This window comes from Ovis canadensis, chromosome 22 (assembly GCF_042477335.2).
Source record: "Ovis canadensis isolate MfBH-ARS-UI-01 breed Bighorn chromosome 22, ARS-UI_OviCan_v2, whole genome shotgun sequence".
Taxonomy (NCBI): Eukaryota; Metazoa; Chordata; class Mammalia; order Artiodactyla; family Bovidae; genus Ovis; species Ovis canadensis.
The window spans coordinates 32616924-32634942 of record NC_091266.1 but is presented as its reverse complement, the minus strand read 5'-3'; the positions used below and the strand labels follow the sequence as shown (position 1 = coordinate 32634942).

General features: G+C 45.8%; 1 protein-coding gene and 1 long non-coding RNA gene across 3 annotated transcripts in view; one reads left to right on the top strand and one right to left on the bottom strand.

Annotated features, from left to right (window-relative positions):
• Positions 1 to 13581, top strand: part of ALDH18A1 (aldehyde dehydrogenase 18 family member A1) — a 40841-nt gene extending 27260 nt beyond the window's left edge. For both annotated transcript variants that reach the window (XM_069568156.1, XM_069568155.1), the window contains exons 12-18: positions 1980 to 2200; positions 4214 to 4351; positions 6546 to 6741; positions 6845 to 6966; positions 8855 to 9041; positions 10303 to 10398; positions 12543 to 13581. In XM_069568156.1, the coding sequence (XP_069424257.1) occupies positions 1980 to 2200; positions 4214 to 4351; positions 6546 to 6741; positions 6845 to 6966; positions 8855 to 9041; positions 10303 to 10398; positions 12543 to 12724 (1142 nt within the window). In that variant the 3' untranslated portion in view covers positions 12725 to 13581. The remainder of the gene's footprint in view (positions 1 to 1979; positions 2201 to 4213; positions 4352 to 6545; positions 6742 to 6844; positions 6967 to 8854; positions 9042 to 10302; positions 10399 to 12542) is intronic.
• On the bottom strand, positions 11229 to 14804 carry LOC138427966 (uncharacterized). The gene is made up of 2 exons (XR_011252234.1): positions 14517 to 14804; positions 11229 to 11411 (listed from the first exon to the last, which is right to left on the bottom strand). It is a non-coding gene; the product is annotated as an uncharacterized lncRNA (long non-coding RNA).
• Between the last annotated feature and the right edge of the window lie 3215 nt (positions 14805 to 18019).

Here is an 18019-nt window from a genome sequence, read left to right as displayed (position 1 = left end):
ATAGAGTAAGCTGAACTTATGTTACAGACAACTAAATTACGTGTTGAGTCAGACAGGCTCTCGTCTGTCTCTCTTTTTCTTAGTTCTCTGTCTTTTCCATCCTAAAATAATGGGGCTTGATTTTATCCTTGTGAGTAAATGTGCCGCAAATCAAACATCCAAATCAGTAGATTCCCTTTAAAAAAACCTTGCAGGGCTCATCAGTGTTACTCTCATTCCTTAAAACATTTTTGAGCCATTACCTTGGAACTTTCTTTGGACTCTACATCTGGTCTTTTGAATTTTTGCAGTATTGGAAAACCACAAAAAATTTCATAAATGGAAGAAATCTTTTTTGACATCTTACTGAAATCTTTAGTTTAAAAGAATTAAGACCCGAAGAGATTAAAGCTGCTGCTTAAGATCACACACCTAGTTGTTGGCAGAGCTCTGACTTCTGATCCCAGTTATCTCTCTCTAGGAATCCATAAGGACACACATGACCTAAGAACAAAGTCTAGTGTATACATGAGCATAGTAATTGCCTTTTTCTCGGCGAGCCCAGTTTAGGAAATTTATCCTAAGATAAGATTGCAAGAGGAAAAAACAGCTCTGCATGTAAAAATTCTTTAAAAGACAAAGATTCTTAGAGCAGGATTATTTATTCCAATGAAAACTGGAAACAACCTGAGTGTTTAATAACATTGGTACAGTCATGTGCATTGAACTGTATCAAGTCAATGGGATGTTTAGTAGTAATTAAATTATTTTGGCAACATGGAAAATGTCTATGCATTATGAGGTGACAAACTAGAGTATAATATTTAATATGCACTACAATTAAAACTTGATTTTTAGCACATGGGGGAAAATGAAGAAAATTAATATAATTGGTTGATGAAATTATGGTTTCATTTTTTTTTTCTTAATAAAAGGTTGCTTCCTCCACTCCAAAGTAAAAGTCTTCTTATTATTTTGTCTTGGTGGTTATAACAAAGAAGGGGAAATTTTTCATAGTATTATTCAACATTAATCATAATAATGATTTGTGATGTGTGTGTGTGCTTAGTCGTGTATGACCCTTTGCAAACCCATGGACTCTAGCCCCCCAGGCTTCTCTGTCTGTGGCATTTTCCAGGCAAGAATGCTGGAGTGAATTGCCATTCCCTTCTCCAGGGGATCTTCCCAGCCTAGGGATCAAACCCAGGTCTCCTGCATTGCAAGCAGATTCTTTTCCATCTAAGCCACCAAGGAAGCCCAATGATTATTTGTGATATGTAATTCCAAATGGTTTTCCTGACTGCATGTGTATACATGTATATATATGTAAATGTGTGTATGTTTGTGTTAAGAGAGAGAATCACACAATGCATACTGTTAAATTTAAACAAAATTCTGTGTATGAACTTACCATAATTCTATTTGTTTTATTTTAAAACTAAACAGCTTCACTTCTGCCTATTATAAAACAAATTCAATTGTTATTAAAAAAATAATGCAGAAAGATAGATCATCACTGTTCTTAAAGCTTTCTGACATGTGTCTGTGCACATGTATGTGCAATATGTGATAATTAGGGTCATATCATGCATGCTGTTTTATGGTTTGCCTTTTCCACAAACTATATCCTAGACAGCTTTCCATATCAGTATAGTAACTGCATTGTAGCCCATTGTGTGAATCTATAGGTAGAATCCAGTTCCCACTACTATAAAAATGCTGTGGTAAGTATCCACCCTACATGCAGATTTGCACATGAAAATGATAAATTTCTGGAACTGAAGTTGCTGGCACCAAGCTCATGGGTGTCCACACCTTTACGTGATGATGTAAGCTGCCAAACTGCCCCTCCCAGCAAAGCTGTGTAAATGACATATCCTTGTCTCCCTGAGACCCCCTGAGTTCCTTGTCTGCTCCTAACACAGTGCCACGTGTTCAGTAAAACAGCTGTAACCCACCCCGGTCTACTGCTTCATCGTGTACTCTTCACACCTCTTCAGGGAGACTTGCAACTCCTCTGCTGAAACGTTTGAGCCTCTCCACGTCTAAATTGAACAGCCTGGCCATCGGTCTGCGGCAGATCGCAGCCTCCTCCCAGGAGAGTGTGGGGCGGGTTTTGCGCCGGACGCGAATTGCGAAAGACTTGGAACTAGAACAAGTCACTGTCCCAATTGGAGTTTTATTGGTCATCTTCGAATCTCGCCCTGACTGCCTACCCCAGGTATGTGACTAATGCCGGCCATTGGAGTAGGGAATTGGAGGAAGAACGTCTTTTCAGGACTCGAGATAAATCTCCGAGAGATGCCTTTCGTTTCCCTTCCTCCCACTCCTTCACCCTCCCTCCTTCCCTTCCCTCCTTCCTTTCTTTCCCCAGTGATAGCTTTTGAGACTTTATTCTCAGGTTGCTCTTAAGGCAATTTATATTTTTGATCCTTCCAGTAATTCTAAAAACTAATTCATATGTCCATTTTACAGTAGAAAAAACCTTAAGCTTATAGAAGTCAATACACCTGTCACACTTTTAAGGATGGAGCTAAACCTTGAGCCCAGATGAATCTCCCATTCTGTGATGATTCCATGCTTCCGCTGCAGGGGGCACAGGTTCAGTCCCTAGTCAGGGAACTAAGATCCCACATGCTGCGCAGTACAGCCCAAAAGACAAAAACTTAGTTCACCGGAGCACTTTGTTCCCTGACCACAGAGTGTCTGCTACCCTGCTGTAGGCTCATTCATCTAATAGCTGGTTTTGCGCATTTGAAAAAGACCATTTAATATCAGTGACACAGATGGCTTCCTGTAGGTACATCTCTTAGGAAGAGGAACTTTCAGTAGTTGATGGAGCCTAACATGTGAGCCCTTTAGGAAATCTGACCAATCACAGGCTATAATTGTGGAGAAACCATGTGGCAAAGATCTTGCCAAGCAGCCATGCTCTGAAGTATAAGATGGAATTAGAGGGTGGCTTTGTTTGTGGCCCTAAATAACTCCCAGAAATCTGGAACCAGTTCCCCACTGGACTGACAGCAGGATGATACCAGCTCGCTCTTTGCACTGGCCCCAAAGTTTCAAAGAGAGAACAGAACCTTTTCTTCTAGGGCTTATGCGACCCTGGGAGTCCCACATGCTTTGTCGAGGCTGCTCCCTGACATGATCTAAAACCAGCTGGCCCACTAAGGGACTCCCATGCCGTTGGGGTCTGTCCTGAGCCTGTGGCGGGTGCTGTCACACAGTCCCTTCTGTGCGCATATCTGACAGAGATAACTGTCAGCTGGTAGAAACGGGTCCTAAGTTGCTGTGCAGGCCGTGTCCATGAAGTCTCTGCCACCTTTTATCCATACTAACGAATACTTCACTAGGAAAAAGTTTCCTCTTACCCAGTACACCTGAGATTTCTCACCAGGGATCTTAACCTTGGACGGCATCACAGAATCCATGAATCCTGAAAATTACATGCAGAATGCTCTTTCTGCATTTATCTGGGAAAAGTTGACATAATTTTTGTAAGTGGTTCATGAGCAACAAAAAACAAAAAAGGAGTAAGAATTATTATTCTGGAGATAAACATGTTCAAGCAAGTTTTATTTTGTAGTTTCTTTTGATACATTACAAGAGCCCAAAGATTTTCATTCATCCCTAGAGCATTCAGAAAATTCAGCTTCAGGCCTCATCAGATCAGTGTCATTAGCCCTTCACTCCCAGAGGGTAACTAACTCTCCTTCTAGATGGCCTGCTTTGTCCTGCCAGCAGTCTCTGCCACAGCTGTGCAGGGGCTCAGCACCAGGCATTAGAGCTCTCAGAGCAATGACAGGGCCATGGTAGGGTGTGGCCAGAGATGCTGCATAGCCTCAGGTGCTGCTGAGTCAGGTGGAGTAACAGCTAAGTCAGGAGGCTCCTGAGCACCTGTTGCTGGAGTGGGTAGGGCCTGTGTGACCCTGGGCACTTGGGTTACTTTGTAATGGTGCTGAGGAAGCTGTATAGTACAGTTTCTCAAGATCTGTGCTTTGGCTCTGGGGTAAAGTCCCCAGTCCTGCCACTTATAAGCTGTGTGTCCTTGAGGAGTTACCAACCTCTCTGGGCTCCAGTGTCCTTGTCTGTAAAGCAGTGGATAAAGCAGATACTTAATTCACTGGAACGTTGTAAAGATTAAACACGGTAGACCTTATAAAGTGATTAGCACAGTGCTTGGCACAGAAAATATGCTCAGTGTTTCACTGTATTCCTCTTTGATCTGCAGGTGGCAGCCTTGGCTATAGCAAGTGGTAATGGCTTGTTACTCAAAGGAGGGAAGGAGGCCTCACACAGCAACCGAATCCTTCACCTCCTGACCCAGGAGGCCCTCTCAATCCATGGAGTCAAGGAAGCTGTACAGCTGGTAGGTCCCTGGGAATGAGCTAGGTCAGGCCCAGAGGAGCCGGGCCAGGTCTTTGGGTGTTTGAAGCAAAGCTCAGGCTGCAGAAAAGGCCAAGCCACTTGTGTAGGCAGGCTTGACTGGAGGAGCAGCAGGTCCTGTGTGTCTGTGATGTTGGACAGTGCTGGTGCTGCCTTGGCCCAGGTTGGGGGGCTCATGAAGGTCCTCTCTCACAGCTGTGTTCTGGTACCATTGATTGACAGGAATCATTCTTGAGGTCATAGGCAGCAGGAATACCAGACCTAGAGTGTGAGGCCTGGGGCTCTGCTCACTGGCAGTGATTTAGGCCAGGTCTGATGAGATATGTTTTATGAAAGTTTGTCAGAAACCATGCAGCTTGTATGAGGTCCTGCTATTAACATTGTTATTGTTATGGCCATTATTTTAACAGCTGTGTCACTCTCCTCAACCATCCAGTGGAGGTTTTGAACTACTAGATCGTTTTATTGAGCACCTACTGTGGACACAGCACTTTCATCCATCATTTTATTTAATCCTCACAACAACCCTGTGAAAAGGATACCATTAATTATTAGGTCCATTTTATAGATGGAAGAAAAATAGGCTTATTGGTAAAATAACACCCCAGAATCAGAGTTGAGATTTGGATCCAAGCAGACTCCAGATCCTTCTCTTTTTCCCTTGAGGCCCACTCATGCATACATTCTAGAATACTGTTGGCTGCTGGTGGGGAGAGGGATTGGTGTATCTACAAACCTGCCTCATTATGTGCTCCCCACCAAGAAGCTGGGCTCTTCTTACAGCAACATAATGGATGGAAAGAGCACAGACTGTAGGGGTTTAGGTCTCGGCTGCACCATATCCTCATTTAATGTGACAGATTTCCTCCTTCTCCTCCTTCCTGTTGGTGTGTAACGTATATAAAGAAGCGTAACGTATATAAGAAACGTAACGTATATCTTATGTGATGTATATGTATGCTTAGTTGCTCTTTGTGACCCTGTGGACTGTATGTAACCCACCAGGCTCCTCTGTGGAATTATCCAGGCAAGAATACTGGAGCAGGTTGCCATTTCCTACGCCAGGGGATCTTCCCAACCCAAGGATCAAACCCATGTCTCTTGTGTCTCCTCCATTGGCAGGTGGTTTCTTTACCACTGAGCCACCTGGGAAACCCGTATAACTGTGTCCATATATATATACACACGTGTATAAACCACCCCGACACAGAACATGGCCGACACCTGAAAGATTCCCTGTGCCCTTCCCCATCAGCATGCCCCCCTCCAACCATCAAACCATTGTTTTTTTCACTTCTTTCACATTCCATTTCTTTTGCCTATTCTTGAATTTCATGTAAATGAAATCATACAGAATGCACTCTTTCATCTGTATTTCTTTATTCATTATGTCCTCGAGATTCATTCTCATTGTTTCATCCAGCAGTAGTTTTCCTTTTTACTGTTGTGTAGTATTCCATTTATAAGCATGTACTACAGCTTATCCTTTCTTCTGTTGATGAACATCAAGGTTGTTTCCAGTTTGAAGTTGCTGTGAACCTTCTTGTAAATATATGTTTGTACTTCTGTTGTTAGTAACACAACCATATGGGGGGAAATTAAAAATCAAGGGAAGGGAAAAAATGCCCATAATCTTCAAGGTCTAACACAAGCACTTCAGTCAGTCCAGCCAGCATCCCGGCGTAGAGGTTGTCAGCCCAAGTCATGGAGAACCGTGACTCCTAGGAAGACCCAGCAGCGTGCATTAGGCTGTGATCACGGAGCCAGAGGAGCAGCCCCTTCCCTTTGTCACCCTCACAGCCTGGCACACTCTGTATCTTCTTGAACTTCCAGAGATCACACTTTGTACCTCTTCTGTCATCTTTAAAAGTATCCATCCTGTGTTTTGGCTCGTTGTGGCCTAGCATGTCTTCCCAACCAGACTCCTGAGTTATCTGAGGGCAGGGATCCTATCCTGCACATTTTGTAATGTGGAGCGCAGTACCTGATGTGTAGAGTTTAAGCATTTGCTGGACAACTTTTCAATTCCCATGATTCCTTGTTTTTGGAATAAGTTCTCACAGCATCAGACTTAGTTCTCAGGAGGTACAGGCATTTATCTGTGAAAGGGATGCTGCTACTTCCATAGTTTGTGTGATCAAAAGTCATCTTCATCTTTTTATTCTCTACCTCTTCAGGTGAATACCAGAGAAGAAGTAGAAGATCTTTGCCGCTTAGACAAAATGATAGATCTGATCATTCCACGAGGCTCTTCTCAGCTGGTTAGAGACATCCAGAAAGCTGCTAAGGGCATCCCAGTGATGGGGCACAGTGAAGGCATCTGCCACATGTACGTGGATTCAGAGGCCAGTGTCGACAAGGTCACCAGGCTAGGTGAGCTCGATCAGGTCCTATCTTACATGTGCAGAATAGTTCTCATGTCCTCAGTGGTCCTGGTTCATGTTAATGGAAACAATTCTATATTCTCCTCTTTCAGTTAGAGACTCTAAATGTGAATATCCAGCTGCCTGTAATGCTTTAGAGACTCTGTTAATCCACCGAGACCTGCTAAGAACACCATTGTTTGACCAGATCATTGACATGCTGAGAGTGGAACAGGTAGGACAAGGCCATCACTTCCTGTCCTCACTCCCGAGATTTAGAAGCCTCTGGGATTAGACCAGGAGCGGCTGCCATTCCATTTAAGGCCATCTGAGAAGCAACGTTTTTGAGCATCTGCCATATACAAAGTTGTGTGCTGAGAACACAGAGTGAGTGAGACACGCCTGTGCCTCCAGAGGCTGGAAGAAACCCATACACAAATAGCTTCATTCCAAAGTGGAGTGTGTTCAGGGCTAAGAGGGTTCAAAGATAACACCTATCACATGGCAGCCCACTGAATGGACTCTTTCCTGGCATAAAGTTTATGTTTCGGAACACACATTCCTGTTTGGGTTTGACTTGGAAAGACTATGCAGAAATGTTTTCAAGCCAAAAATTTACATATATCCTCCCCTCCACAAATGTCTTCAGTTGCCAATATTAATGTGCTTATTAGTACAGTGATTTTTAGGAGTGAGCAATTTGTATAATGTCTGCTCTGGATTATTTTCTTACCGTATCATTAAGATGATAAACAACCACAGTGCCAGTAAGTTTTGAATAAAAATGTATATTCCATCCTAAAATCCTAACTGCAAAGAAATAGACACTCTCCAGGAAAAATGGACAATGTTAAATTTTCTGTCAGGACGCATTTTAAGCTTTAATGTCTGGTGTCCTGGCGTCCTTTCAGAACTGTGTGAACTGGCACAGCAGTAGAGAGAGTTACTGCTGGCCTTGGTTGCTTTGACCCTGAGCATGTGTCTCTTCCCTTCCATCATTTTGCTGGAAATGAAGGCTTCAGTCAGCTTACAGATATGGCATGGGAACCTGCAAGGACAGCTTAGAAAATGAAGATGTACCCCACAGATTACAAGGGAGTTAGGTCACATGACCACTTAAGTTTAGGGCCTGACCTCACACTAGTGGCCTGTTTGAGCACTGGTGTGTGCCAGGCACCATGCTGGACTGGACTGGACAAGAGGGAAGCTCTCTTGTATCCAGGAATCAAACCTCCAGTTCTGATTCAGACAGACCCACAATGTCACCAGTCCTTCTCAGCATCGCCTGGACCTTCCTTAGTCAGAATGAGCCCGGGTGTGTACTTCTCAAAGCACCTTGTAATGCAGGAAGTAAAGCAGAGGGCACCTTGCACAGGGGTAGGGTTCCGGCCCCTGGGGAACCTGCTTGGATCCCAGGCCTGGAGGATGTGGGGCCCCAGATGGGAAAACATGCAGGACCTTGGGAGCAATAGGGACCAGACAAATGGGGCTTGTTGGTACTTGAGCCAGTGCTTGATCTTGAAGAATTGTGACTGCGTCCTCAGTGACCAGTCCTCAGGATCCTTAAATTTCTCTAGCCAGGAGCGGGGTTAGCCCCAAAATCTGGGCCTGAGCTGAACCTGGATATGGCGCCCAGCCTAACAAAGTCAGAAATCAAACAACTCACCACAGTTTGAAGTGGCTCCCAGCCAAGTACTGTTTTCCTCTAAAGCACACCTAGGACTTCTCTGGCAGAGGAAGAGAAGTGTATTTAGAGCATCTCCCTCTTTCCATCTGAGTCCAGTGCCTAAATCCCGCATGCGGGGGATTGGTATTTCTTTAGCCACGTGTTCATTTCCATAAAATGCCAGCAGTCAAGGGCTTATGAAACTTCCTTTAAATCCCTGCTCCGCTTTTACTGGGGGCCGTTGGTAGCAAGTGGCCGTCAGCATTTTCCAAAGCAGAGCATTCTGGAGGATGGAGGCTGCCTCTAAAAGGAAGCAGGAGCCGTTTTGGTGTCTAGGCCCCAGGATCCCTAGGCTCATCATCTCTAGACTCACCTTGCTGTTGGATCCAGAAGGAGGAGTATGCACTGCCTGTTTCTACTGGGTTTATGTCATTGCCCCCAACTTCCTCTGCCCCAGGTGAAGATTCATGCAGGCCCCAAGTTCGCTTCTTATCTGACCTTCAGCCCATCTGAAGTGAAGTCCCTCCGAACTGAGTATGGGGACCTGGAGCTGTGCATTGAAGTGGTGGACAGCGTGCAGGACGCCATCGACCACATCCACAAGTATGGCAGCTCACACACGGATGTCATCGTCACCGAAAACGGTCAGTGCACACAGGCAACAGCACGCAGGGTCTGCCTTGTCTGCCTTGATCTCCAAGCTGGCCCTGCTCTGCTCAGCCCCTCTGGGCCTGCAGGAAAACACAGTCTCAGTGGGCTGCTGATAGTGCCCGGGGTTGGCGGCACTTGCTGGTTCACTGAGTGCTTGTATATCTGTTACCCTGTTGTGTTTCACAGTGGGAGGAAGCAGGGAAGAAGTAATTCGCTCCACTTTAAACAGGGCTCACCATGTGTCAGAGTCATCACCGTTTAACCCATGCAGCAGTCTTTCCAGATTGCTGAAATAAGCCCATTTTATAGCTGAGGAAGGGCTTCTCAGGTGGCACTAGTGGTAAAGAACCTGCCTGCCTGATGCAGGAGACGTAAGAGATGCAGGTTTGATTCCTGGGTCAGGGAAGATCCCCTGGAGGAAGGCATGGCAACCTATTCCAGTATTCTTGCCTGGAGAATCCCATGGACAGAGGAGCCTAACGGGCTACAGTCCATGGGGTCGCAGAGTTGGACACGACTGAAGTGACTTAGCACACATGCACACAGGTGAGGAAAACAAGGCTCCAGAGGTTAGGCAGAGAAGCAACTAGCATAGGGCAAAACCAGCTCTGCACAGTCACTCATTCCTTCCCCATGTGATCACTGAAAGGCACGCCTGGGTGTCAGGCCTGGGAGGCTGACCTATGGTCAAGGAGAAGCCAGGGTGGCCCCTTAGGGAACTTCCAGTCAGTTTACTGAGGAATCAAAGCACCACCAGTGAGAACAGCTAGTGCTTACCAAGCGCTTGCCATCTGCTAGGTCTGGGACGAGTACTCCCCTGTAAGTTCATTATGTCCTCTCCGCAAGCTGGGAACGAGGTAATGGTGTCAGTCCTCGTTGACTTCAGGCATAGGTTCAGAGACCTGCCCACAGTGACCCAGCTGATGGGTGTGAAGTTGGAGTTGAGACTTAAGGATTTGGCTCGGAGCCTAGAAACAGATAGTGTAGACAGGCCATTGCCACACTGATGGTATGTCTACAGGGAGATCTGGATTCTAACCCAGTCTTTCCCATGTACCTACTGCTTCGGCAACATGACTAATGAAGTGGGTTTGCTTTCTTCCTGTTTTAGATATTCACAAGTCTGTATGTTTAATATTCAGGGAAGTACCCCAGGGGCCTGGGCCCTGACCTAGTCAGGCCCTGTTGAGTGGCTGGAAGCAGGGATAGTTTTCCCAGGCCATCCTAACTCAATTTCTTCTCATTATGCTGCAGAGAAGACAGCTGAGTTCTTTCTTCAACATGTGGACAGTGCCTGTGTGTTCTGGAATGCCAGCACTCGCTTCTCTGATGGCTACCGCTTTGGACTGGGTAAGAAAGAGTCTGGTCAGAGAGAAAGCAGTCCCTTCTGGATCACTTTGTGGCCCAAGGAGCATAGTGAGGGTAGAGGAGACACCTGGCATTTACAGTCACAAATGTGGTCAGGATGATGGAGACAGACTGAGGGAAAGTGGGTTTATGAGAGAGAATGGTCACAGCTACCATGAACTGGTAGAAGTCCTGTGTTCTACGCACTTCACAGGTTAAGAAAGTAGGTACTTGTATTTCCTTTTTCATAGATGAGGATGCTAGGATTTAAAGAAATGAAGTAACTTGCCCAAAGTCACGCAGCTGGTGTTCAGACCCTGAGCTGCTTGAGTTCGGAGCCTGGCTCACTCCCTCCACGTTTGGCAGACCACAACATGTCTGCATGCATGGGCTGTGACAGGCGTGCATCCAGGGTCCCCTGAGGCCACTGCCGCTGCGGGCTTACTCCTTCAGAGAGACACATCCAGGTTGCCTTAGAGAGAGGAATCCCCCCAAGGATAGGACAGAGGAAGTCCTTACTACTACCTGTGCTGGGCTGAAGCATCAGCATCAGAGAGGTTGACTTCTAAAACAGACTTTGAAATACAAAGCTTTGGAAAGGCACCCTCCCCCTTTCCATCATTACTAGTAAAATCTCCATTCCCCCAGTAGTATAAGGATTTTTCAGACAGTCTCTGATTTTCAGGGGTACCCTTATACAAAGCTCCAGTAAGGCATTTATGGCACATCTGACAATTATTTCAGCTTAAAACATTTTAACTCCTCTGAACATTTGAATAAAGAACTGCCTAGAGGAATTATGAAACGTTGTTAAAGGGAATTTTGCTTAGTTATTCTTAGTCATTGGGCTGTTTATTTTTAATTCCCATGTTTTTAAAGAAGAAATAACACACTTGTAAGGGCTGAGGTTCCCAGCATTCAAGTGAAGGTCCAAGATGGGGGAGGAGCAAAGACCACTGCCTTGTCTTCCCGTCAGTCACTCAGAGCAAAAGCTCAGGCTCCAGTTGAGTAAATTCCTGTGAAATGCACGAATAATAGTGTCAGATAATATTTACTGAGCATTTACTAGACTTCCAGCACCATGCATAAGTATATCACATGCATTATCTCAGTTCTACATAATGGATTCTATTATTTTCCTGCTTTGCAAAAGAAAAAACTGAAGCAAGAGATGGTTAGGCAGTATGCCCAAAGTCATGTGTTCTCTATGCTGTTAAACCAGAGTTTGAAGCCAGTGGTTAGTCTCCTTGCCAACCACTGCACCAGGCACCTCTTTGCTGCCTGCAGCACCGCTCCACTGCTGTCCACTAGCTGGCTGCTTCTCATTGTTCAGGTTTCAGCCAAAGACAACTCTTCAGGGAGGCTCCCCCTGACCACCCTGTCCCAGATGCTGCCACTCTGCCAGTCTCTATCCCAGCATCCACTGCACCCCATCACCACATGCAATTATTTGCTGAGGTGTTCTCTTGGCTGCCTTGCCTACAAGAATACAAGCTCCGTGAATTGCATCAATTATTCACATACTTTATCCCCAAGGCCTAGCCCAGTGCCTGCTCAGTAAAGTTGGGATGAGCAGGGGAGCTCTGCCTCCACTGCACACGGTGCAGAACACCACGCCAGACCCAGAAAAAGCCTCGATGCCCCATGTCTGAGGCTGGAGCCGGAGGGAGGGAAAGGAACAGTATCCTTTCCTGTATTCAGTCACTGTCTTATGAGCACCTACCAGCTGAGCATTCTGGGGAATATCTAGAGCATATCCCTTACTATCTAGGGTTTGAAGGATACTTGGGTAGATAAAACCTCTGTACATTGTTGTACACGTCAAACAATGCCCAGAGATCAGATAATGGTATACAATCCAGACAGATGTCAGAGACAGCACTTGTAGAATTGTCAAAATGCGCTGCAAATAAAATATGAAAGAGCCACCCATAGAGTCTGTTTCATTAGAAGAAGGGGCCTGACCATGATTTACAGTGAGCAGAGAGCATGTTTATGGGGAGAGTGGAAGTCAGGCCAACCTAGGGAGGGTAGGTCAGGAGCGGAAAGGGAGAGGGTGCCAAGTGAGGAGAAGGAAGAAATGGCCTGGTGGGTAGACAGGGAGCAGTCTGGGCAAAGCTGCTTCCTCAATCCTTGCTTTCCTGCAGGAGCTGAAGTGGGAATAAGTACATCTCGGATCCACGCCCGGGGGCCAGTGGGACTAGAAGGACTACTGACTACCAAGTGGCTGCTGCGAGGGCAGGACCACGTGGTCTCGGACTTCTCAGAGCACGGAAGTTTAAAGTACCTTCATGAGAACCTCCCTATTCCTCAGCGAAACACCAACTGAGAGCCTTCAGAGGAGAGCGGGGCATGTTCTGAGGGGTCTTCACAGTGAAGCTCATCTCAAGCATCTCGGGGTGAGCCCGGTTGTCTCCCACCTCCTGGTAGGACCTGCCTGTTGGAAAGTGCACCTCCATGCTTCTGGGCTGTGTGGCAAGATCAGTCTAGGCTAAGGACTCGCGTTCCAGCCCCCCCTTCTCTTTTTTTCTTTTCTCTTTAAGTTAGAAAATAATTGCTCTAGATAGGGATTTTGCATAATTGCTACAGAGAGGGACTTTGCTTCACATAGTGCAATTCCTTTTGATGATAAAAATAGAAAGGTGCGGTTTTCCCACATAAAAGGCAATGGAAAAATCACAGTCGCTTTTTACCTTTTATCACCTCAATGAGGTAGAGTCTCTCTTGGCATGTGGTTGTTACAAGAGCCAGTCGTACCTGACAAGTCTCTCCACATTTCATTTCTTTCACATTCTTGGTCTTCAAAAATGAGAGATTTGGAATTTGGAGAGGGGCAGTTCTTACTAGCATTTTCATCAGAAACAGTCACAGAGATGGACTGAATCGTTTGTACTGGGCAGGTTGGCCTTCTGTATTTATTTGCAGAGTGAATATAAAAAGCTTTCTAGCTGCTTGGTAGCCTCTCCAGATCCAGAGCTCAGCCCTACTTGTGACGCAGTTGGAGCCAAAGCTGTGGATGGGAGGTGCAAGTTTGAGGATGAAGTACCTGCCGCCATAATGCTTGAAATTTTTATATGAGTTATTTTGTCATCCTGTCCTTTCTCTCCAAAACAAAAAATTAGAGAATTATTTTAATACTTTGGATTCTTCCCCCCTTTTTGAGAAATAAAGTTCTTGTGAAAAGCCTGTGTGCACTATCTAAGTTCTGTCACTCCATGCTGCCCTCGTCCTCTCCCCGCCTTGTGCTCTCACACCCTGCTCTGACACAGCCTCTTCTCTGGACATTGATTGGCCTCAGCGGTGTCAGGTGTTGGTGGGAGCAGCACAGGCAGATCCCCACGGCGGGGGGGGGGGGGGGGGTGGGGGCGGAGGGAAACGAGAGATGAAGCCCCAGGACCCTAGGGACTGAAAACATGGAGATGGTCTGAGGTTGAGCGTGCTGTCCTTGGGCCGGGTCTGCACAGCCTTAGGGTCACCTGCTTCCTTGACAGCTCTGAGCTCTCCCTCCTTCCATCCTGTTCTTAACGCCCTTGGTGCCTGATAGTCTGCAGTTGAAAGATTTCTTCTCTCATGGGGGCCCTCCCAAAGAAATAAGCATTCACTTACATGTTTCTTCTTATCCTCTGAGGATGTTTTATGAGCACAAGAATTATGGTGTCACGGGGAGCATGTTCCCAGGCTGGCTCCAGATGCTACCTCTCATCCCGACCCTTACATGGTCGGCCACGTTACCCTGCCTGCCCTGCCCCCCTGAGTGGGGAGTTCTGGCATAGCTTGCCTGAAAAGGCAATAAACATAGCTGCCTGAAACTGTATGGCAAGTACCACAATCAGCTCCCAACCAGACAACAAATGCCCCTGGAATCAAAAATAGAAAGTGACCCAAGAAGGCCAGACCCTTGGGGAAGACTCCACTGTAGAGGCAGGCCTGGAACTGGGCCCTGAGAAAGACAAGTTGTAGGGTAAGGAGAGGCCAGAGCGTTCAGGCAGGGACTGGGGAAGCAAAAGCTGGAGAGGGGATGAAATGCAAGTCAGAGAGCAATGAATATACAAATTTGGAGCTGAAGTTCATGTGGGTAGACATGATAGTACATCCCAGACAGCTGGGAGGTGTAACCTTACCCTTCTTAGGGCCTGGATCGGGGCTGAGTTTAGTGCAGGAGGTGCAGCTGAAGTTCAGTCATCCATGAGTCCATGCTCCCTGTGCAACCACAGGGAGCCTCCTTAGTCCATTTCTGCAGAGACTGTGGACCGTCAGAATTCTCTCCTCTTCCCTCAGAAGCAAAGCGATTCCCCAAAGAAGACCAGGAGCAGCCGGAGCCTCACCAGTTCTCCCACACAGACGGTCTTCCAGCCCTTGGCTAGTCCTTGCTCTGGGAAGCCAGCTTTCTATTCCAAAATCCTTTCTGTGGTCCTACCCTCCTACTTCCCTTTCTTGGCTACCAACTTCTGGCAACACAAGCTGCTGAGCAAACCAATCCTGAAGTTCCCACCTCCCGACTGAGGGGTGAAAAGCCCTCAACAAATGTGTTTACTTGGCTTTAGGTTTTCTATTACTTAGAAATAATGATAACAAAGGTAGTTATAATAGTAATAAAAATAATGTCTGACAATATAGTCATACATCATGGGGGCACTTACAAAGTTATTAATTTTCATATGGAAAGAAAACTGGGCAGCCAAAGACTGGATTCTTAAAGGTACTATTTGCTCTATATCCTTTATTTTATGAAACCATCTCTCCCTTATTTTGCAGTAACCTTGCTGAGTTCCTGTGATTCAAGGGGCATGGTGGTGGGGGGGGTGGGGTGCGGCATCTGCCCCTGATAAGCCACCTGGTGAGCCTGTCTTTAGATTCCCTACTATCCATGATGAACAGTGCGCCCAGGTGCTGACTGACCACCTGGTGACGTGGACTACCTGGGCAGAGTTATGGAGGTGGAGGGGGGGACTTCTCTGAGATCCATGGATCATTCGGGGCATTAGCAGCCTAAACTGACTATATGTCGTTGCTGACTCCAACTCCTCTCCTAACCAGCATCTTCATTCTTGCCTAGCCATGGACATAAACATGCCTCGGAGTCTGCTGAAGTGGAAGGTGGGGTTAATGTTACAGTGTCTCTTCTGCTGGTGTTTCTGGCAAAAATCAATGAAGACCTTTGTAACTGCTCTTTTGGCAGCACTCACCCTTTAGTGAGAATGAGAGGTAAAACTTCATTCAATATTCAGTGAGCACCAATTGTGTGTTGTCTGCTGAGTATAAGAGACATTCCCCCATCCAGTGGTTCAACGCTTAACCTCAGCGTACTGCTCTACCCCCAATAATTCTTAACTACCAGTCTCTGCAAGCTGTCTTACCCCCATTCCTAGGAGAAACCCTTTAGCCAATAGGAAGATACCAGACTGGACAGATTTGCTCTGGACTGTAGGGGAGGCGAGTTCCCTACCACTTCAGAGAAAAGACACCTGATTCTGGGTTCCAGCTGGCCCCAAGAATGCTCTGACACTAGAGGGCAATCAGGGTCCACAGACCTAAGGAGGTCTGTCCTCAAGCCTGGATGAGCTGCACTCTACCAGCATCCTCAAACTATCCAGCTGGAGAAGAAGTGCTGCACAGCCCAGTGACTTCCAGAAATCCATCTACTTAGAAGATAAGAACATGGGCTTCAGGTGATAAGAAGCAGAACAGAGTTTGAGCCTTGATTGCACCACCTGCTAGCTGTTTGAGGTGGGAAAAGTGTCTTTGAATTTTGATAACACTTATCCGTAAGTGGGCTTTGTGAAATTATATATAAAGCACTCAGCGCAATGGCCAGCCTACAGTAAACTGTCAGTACTGTTAGCTGTGTTATTCATTTTGTTCTAGCTTTCGCTTAGTTCTGGACATTTCTATTTTAAGTCCAAACAGCTCTTCCTAGGAAATGAAGTGGGGAACACTCTTGGGAGATAGTCTAGTACTTAACAGGCACTATAGCAAGAGTCTTACAGATGATTCCACAGCAATCTGAATGAATTATCTCTCTTTTCTAGGCTCGGAAACCGAGGCTCAGAGAGGTGAAAGTCGCTAGCCATGTCCAACCCTCCGATCCCGTGGACTATACAGTCTATGTCTATTCTCCAGGCCAGAATATTGGAGTGGGTAGCCTTTTCTTTCTCCAGGGGATCCTCCCAACCCAGGGGTCGAACCCAGGTCCCCCACACTGCAGGCAGATTCTTTACCAGCTGAGCCACAAGGAAAGCCTTTGATAGTCTGAGTAAATTCCCAGGTCACACAGTTAGGAAGTGGCAGAACCTAGATTAGAACCAGATAAGTGGGCTTCAAAGCTCTTCACCACCACAGCAGGCTACAGTAGTAGTGTTTTCCTAGAAGTTCCTATACCTTAGCCCAAGGCAGGTTGTAAGGCGGAAGAAGGAGGTTGCCATAGCTACTAACCAGACACCTTTTCAAGTAATCAGATCCTAGGTCTGCTCCAGTTTTGCAAGAGGAGATGCTTGTCTGGAAACTCTCCTCAACACCTGGCCCTGGAGGGAGCCAACTGCACCTGAATTATTTAGAAAGTCCCTAGACATTTGATATAATGAGCAGGTGTGGATGCTTCTCCAACTTTACCCCAAACATGCCTTTACTGACCCTCTCCGCCTCCCCTAGTTGCCTATGAGAGAAAAAAGAAGCATCAGCCTTCCCACATTGTGTTTGTCTACCTCCTTCATTCTCTATCCTGAAAATTTTCCATAAGAAGTAGGCTATTTTCCTTGAAAATCTCAAACTACTGTTGGTTTGAGTTGAAATTCATATAACTAGAACCCTAACTAGTCAATGGATAAGTTGTCTTTTTCTGCTGGTACACACACAGTGCGTTTTCCTTTATCCTAAAGTTGTACAAGTCAAACCAAAAGACTGAATTTGAATAAATGGGAAAAAAAACCCAGGTAACAAAAATATTCATACTATGGATTTCAATCACATAAAAAAAACTATACTTAGAAAAAAGACTGGAAGGAAATATAAAGTGGCACTTGGCCTATAGTTTTTACACCATGTTAGCATATGGAATAACATGATGGCAGTTATTAATGAATTCAATGATTCCGGTAATAGGGTGCGCTCCCCACTCATACATCCTTATGTACCCCTCACATGCACCTCTTACCTAGACCATCCATCCATCATCCGTCTATCGCTTCTGTTCTCTCATTTCTTATTCATAGGCCAGGAGTGAGGTCACTGTGCAGCCTGAAATTGTCCTGGTGAAGAATTGCTTCCAAGTTTGTTCCTGATCCTCTGTATCTAATCTATAACTCTGTGTTGTTTTCGATATCTTTTGTGGTAACCCAGTTAGATTTTAATGTGAAATTAAGCTGAAACCATTGACTCAATATTTTAAGTCTCTATCTCTTTACAGTGAGCTATTTGAAAACAATTAGCCATTAAAAACCTTGTTTGTAAAGAATATTGATTGACATGGGGAAGAGGCTCACTACAAAATGTTGAAGAAAAAACTTGTCTATACCTCCATATCCATAGTTCCTCCACATCCACAGATTCAACCAACCATAGACCACGTAGTATTGTAGTATTTACTGTTGAAAAACACCTGTGTATAAGTGATCCTGCACAATTCAAA